The sequence below is a fragment of the Triticum dicoccoides genome, chromosome 7A (genome assembly GCF_002162155.2).
Source record: "Triticum dicoccoides isolate Atlit2015 ecotype Zavitan chromosome 7A, WEW_v2.0, whole genome shotgun sequence".
NCBI classification, from domain to species: Eukaryota; Viridiplantae; Streptophyta; class Magnoliopsida; order Poales; family Poaceae; genus Triticum; species Triticum dicoccoides.
The window spans coordinates 719,967,386-719,972,898 of NC_041392.1; the positions used below are offsets into that span (position 1 = coordinate 719,967,386).

Sequence of the window (5,513 nt, forward strand, 5' to 3'; positions counted from 1 at the left end):
GTTTTGAATCCAGCTCTGTCTCTGCAACGCACCTTGAGCTTCAACAATGGTGGTATTGGATCTCCTGCCTCCTAACCACTGTCCACATAGTGCAAACCGCAGGTCCTGGTAGCGTCTCCCTGAAAGCACATTTCACAGGCCTTGGCCAATCTCTCGCAAACTCCGGCTACACAAACAACAAGGGATCTACCCGCTCTGGATGTGGCAGGGTCCAAGTCGGAGCCAGCCCCATCAGACACTCCCACCTTGCCTGACACCTCTCCTTTTGCCCAAACCACAAAATCCATCAGCGGCGAGTCTGGGAATGGTGGCATCCTACCCTCTCCTTTGTCGCCTCGAAGTGGATTGTCCTCCCCAAATTGATCAATTCCTTGTATGTCTGCACTCGGCAAACCTGAGAAAATCTCTCTGGCCTGGATCTCGAGTTCATGTTGCTTTTCGCCTCTGCATCCTACACCGCCTCTCCCTCCACTCCCTTGAGCACAGCGACCACGACAGCAAATCTTCCTGGATCCGCGTCACTTTCTCCCTCCATCGCGCTCCCTGGTCTCCATTAGCACCTCCGGTGGCACCGATGAGATCTGTCGCAGAGCTCTGGCAAAGCCTCGTAGACAAACGGGAGAGGCAGACCCGCTGCTCCCAAATCCTTTCCCTGGGAAGTCTTCGGGAGTAGCGGCCCGTGCCAGCATGGAGGCATATCAGTGGCTGACCGGGTTGTGAGCGGAGGGGAGGTGGTAATGACAGCGAGGAGTGAGGGGACTGGCGCGTGAATGGGAAGCAGAGGGGGGCGTGCTTGTTTCCCAGGTTGTGGAAAACTTGACTCACACATGGTCATGGGTGTAGCTTAGTGATTTGGGGGAAGTGCAGACTAAGCCTCAATCAAATGTGATCAATGGCTCTCTATAGGGGGTGAGGAGGGGTGTGGATTTGTAATCTAGGCCTAGGGTGGTACAATAGAGACTCGCGTGGTAATAGCAGCGTGGTGTGCGGCAAGAACACCGTGATAGAACCAGGACAAAAGTGGTCAAATAGGTGATTAGACAAATGTGGAGGGTGCTTGAAGGTTTTAAGACGACGAGAACATATGTACCACGGTTAGTCACTACAAATGTTAAAGTTCTAGAAATAATGACTAGCCACTAGAGTCTGCAGTTGCAACTTAAATTCAAGGTTCCATAAGCGGAAGGGGGAATTTAATTATAGAAGTTCAATCAGACCATCCAAATTGGAATGCACACATTCTTTAGATCGAACTAGATCATTCAAATTAAACTCATTCCACTAGTATTCATTTGTACCTTCTTTCTTTTCTTTTTAATTTTCCAAATGGGTTATTAACCTCATTAACACTCATGTGGAAAACTGTCTATGAAGTGATAGTGAAGGGGCACATAGAATCCACCGGGCTAATTGGCGCTCTATCTGTATGAGGAAAGAATATGGTGGTATGTAGGTTCCAAATTTGCAGGACATGAATATATGTCTGACTAGGTCTTGGGTTAAGAGATACATAGCAGGAGAGGGCTCTCTGTGGAAGAGAATAGTTGATAGTAAGTATAATAGCAGGAATCCTTTTTTTTGTCCTTTGTTGTTAGGAGAGTCACCCTTCTCAGTTTTGGAAAAGCTTTTAGTGGGCTTTACAAGCTTTGAAGTTAGGATATAAATGGCATGTAGGTAATGGAAGGATTGTGAGATTTTGGGAAGATACCTAGCATGGAAATGCTCCTTTAGCTACCCGATGCTGGGATTTGTATTACTTAGTTCATGAGAAGAATAAAACTATTGTTGAACTATGGGATGGGACTGAGCTTAAATATACATTTAGGAGAGTTTTTTTGATGATCTGATCTGGTTAATATTCTTAGGCTAACTCAATTTAGTGATCATGATGACTCTCTGATTTGGCAATATGATACCAAGGGGGGTTATTCTTCTAAGTCTTTATATGCTATTGTTAATTTTAGGGGGGTGCAGACTTTATACGTACTAGTTGTGTGGAGTATGAAGGTCCTCCCTCCCCAAAAAAGTTCAGGGTTTTATGTGGCTTTTTCTCAAAAATAAAATTATGACTTGTGGCAATCTAAGAAAATGAGCGATGACTAAACCACTAGAATGTGTGCATTGCAAGGAAATAGCGACAATTTATCATCCATTCTTTGAATGCATTGTAGCAAGGCAATTCCGGAATGTGATTGAGTCCATGTTTCATGTTCAGATTGTTGATTTTGAGTCACTTGCAAAACATAGCTTTGTAATAAGAAATGTCTTCCTCTTAATGTAGTCACTTATGTAGTGTTGTGGGGGCCATGGAATTTTAGGAACTCCATCGTATTTAATAGGGTTAGTTGGATGTCGATGAAATAAGTGATGTGGATGATCCTGAGGGATTGGACAAAGCCTTTCCAGGATCTGCTAAATGTAGTAGTAACGGAATTTCAGGCCTGGATATGGATTTGCACTGGAACCAGATTGACTCACTGCAAAGGGTGGCTGGACAGATTTCTTGTAAGAAAGCAGTTGGGAAGGCGGCGCATGTAGGCAAAACCATATTGGAATACCAGCAAAAGCATCCTAAAGAAGAGGATTTGATCCATGTCGTTTTTTTGCTTTATTTTTTTGAGAATTTTTTTCTGGCCTTTGCTGATTGCCTACGCAGCACCGTTTGGGGTTTCTGTTAACTCCTGTAATAGTGGTAGTTTGCTGGGGCTTGAGCAAACTATTTTTAGTTTGAGGTTTGGGTAGAGTGAGCAGGATTTTCTAATGAAGATTATGATCGTGGTTATGAACTGGAGAGCTCAGTTTGTATTAAGCCTAAATACGAATTTTCTTGCTTAGTTGTTCACTGAGTTGACTATTAGCTGGGCACCTTGTCCCAGGCGGGTCAAGAAGGTGCATGGGGGGACAAGGTGCTCTGTTTCCTCTTCCATTGATTTAAAAATCCTATCACGACACTAATTTTGGAACGAAGGGAGTACATTTTTCTTATTTCTATACTTACAGCTTGCACCGAAGTATTTCTATTTGTGAGAAACAGTAGGCCCTGCTTCTAACGGCCTGTCAAATACCCCCAAAAGTTACCCTTCAAAATAAGTGAGAATCAAGTCGAAATAGGACAAGCCATAGACATTATTGTTCCAGTGCCTGTCGAAGGCAGCTACAGCATCCATCCATAATTAACAAACAGATTAATAAGGATATAGAAAAAAACGAAGTAAAAATAGAGCTCCCAGCGAAGAACATACAGATTGGTCTCTCATCTGATCAGCAAGGAAGGGCCTTCTTCTAGCCTAGATAACCAAAACGGTAACACTCACTCTCTTCAACGACAGTTACTGATCCACGACGCAACAGTCTCTAAGGCCGCGACTAGGGTTTGTTGCCCGGAATTGCTGCCCTGGACGCCGGCTTCAGACGAGGGACAGACTCAATGCGACATCGCACTAGGCGAACGGGGGCGGACTGGGGTCTTGGATGGGCTCACCCTGCACAGTCCGGAACAAGGAAACAGTTGAGTACATCGCCATAAATCAGCTTTACAAGTAACAATGATTCGAAACATGCATAAAAAGCAAGTGCTTGCCTGACAGGAAGCGAGCCAAGAAGCATGCCACTACAGTTCAGGGCCAAAATTGCTCCTTCTGCCTATATGTACAAATAAAAGAAAAAGGTCAAAAGTGCTAGACAAGACTGTAAGGCCAACAAAAACATAACATATGGTACATAGAAAACATAGCAATTATGTAGAAAGCTTTCAATCAAGCAGTTGTGACAATATGCTGACACCCAAACGAAACCAATAGAATTTTTTGCAAGGAACAACATTAAAATAAGCAACAATATACCAAGGAGAACATTATAATTAATAAGTAATGAATCTTTAATGTGTCATGCTTACAAGAAATGTATTGTGCAACTGGGTAGAAGATGGCTCACGTTTGAACATAGCAAGAGTAACAACAAACTACTCCCTCCGCCCCATAATATAAGATCTTATTACATCCAATATGTAAGATCTTATATTTTGGGACAGAGGGAGTATGAATCAATCATACTATTATAACCAAACTTGATCAGCTAAGATATACTGTACTGATTAATTACATCAGACCAAGCTTCTACCATATGGATCTATGAAAGCTTTCTACTTTTATCCCAACTTCTGAAACTTTCCAAGTGACTAGACTAATACTATGAACAAGTAGAAAAGTGGAAGCAGCACTAGAATAACAAAATCCTCAACACCCCCCAATTCCAAATAGATGAAACATTGTTGTTACTTTTGTACAAAATACTTGAGTAAAACATTATACAAGATTATATTGTGAAACTACTTTTATGAAAAATGCAATGATAACAATTCTGCATAACTAACATAAATACTAGTTGTCAATGATAATCAAATTTGAATGCATGCTTTCTAAAGCATAGTCTATTTGGGACTTAGGCAGTACAAGATTATGGCAACTTAGTGCAAAGAAAACGGGGATCAATCAACTTATAGCAAGATTGGTAATTGGGCAATTAAACCAGTAACACAAGAAATATAATAGACGAAGGGGTTTCTTTTAACAAATATTTCACTATGGACAAAATGTTTGAAACAGGTGGGACAGTATCACATTTTGAATTGAAATATTTAATAGGAGAAATCAGGGAAATGTTGGTTGACATGTAAGGAACTGCATGCGTGTAAGGAAGATTACAAAAAAAAATACCAAACTCGCAAAAGAAAAGGTTTAGGCGAAACTTGACCTGTGATCATTTCCACCGTTTCCACCCAACTAACATAAATAGTTTTTATTAACCATTAGTTGTCAATGATAGGGAACTTTAGCTGCTCTTTCTAAAGCACCATCTATTTTGGGGCTTAGGTGGTGGCATAGAAGATTATGATAGCTTGGTGCAAAGAATATGGAAATAAATCATATAAACCGATAGAACAGTTAACTGGCCGAATAATCCCTGCTTCGTGGTCAACCGAGTATCCAATTAACTGGCCAGTTCGCCTATTAACCCCCTACTCGCTAGCCAACCGAGCAATTACCAGTTAACGATTTCCTGAACATTGTCAATCAGCTTATGGCAAGATTGGTAGCTGGGTAATTAAAGCAACGGAGAGATATCCTAGACTAAAGGGTTACTTTTAACTATAATTTAACTATCAAAAAAGTGTTTGAAACAGGTGGGACAGTATCACATTTTACATTTTGAAAGATCTAGTGGGGAGAAATCAAATAGATGTGGTTGAAATTTAAGCAAAAGTTTTTAAAAACATTGAAATCGCAAATGAGAATGTGCAGGCAGAACTGAGGTAATGTTACACCGTATAGTACACATCACTCGGTTTCTACGGGTGCCTTTATAGGTAAGTTTATGTCCGTGCAGTTTTTTGTCTTCTTCTAAAGAAAAAGATCAAATGATGACGGCAACAGAAATTTACTGGTCAATTTCATGATCTGTCAGAAACTTTGCAGTTTGGGTGTGAATCCAGTAGTTAGTCAATCATACACCTC

The 5,513-nt window shown here is 41.2% G+C and overlaps 1 protein-coding gene across 1 annotated transcript in view; it reads right to left on the reverse strand.

Annotated features, from left to right (window-relative positions):
• Nucleotides 1-3,108: 3,108 nt before the first annotated feature.
• LOC119329974 (polyadenylate-binding protein-interacting protein 8-like) overlaps nucleotides 3,109-5,513 on the reverse strand; it is a 14,331-nt gene continuing 11,926 nt past the window's right edge. Inside the window, exons 9-10 of the mRNA XM_037603082.1 lie at nucleotides 3,581-3,642; nucleotides 3,109-3,482 (exon numbers count right to left, since the gene is read on the reverse strand). Of these exons, the coding sequence (XP_037458979.1) occupies nucleotides 3,425-3,482; nucleotides 3,581-3,642 (120 nt within the window). The 3' untranslated portion in view covers nucleotides 3,109-3,424. The remainder of the gene's footprint in view (nucleotides 3,483-3,580; nucleotides 3,643-5,513) is intronic.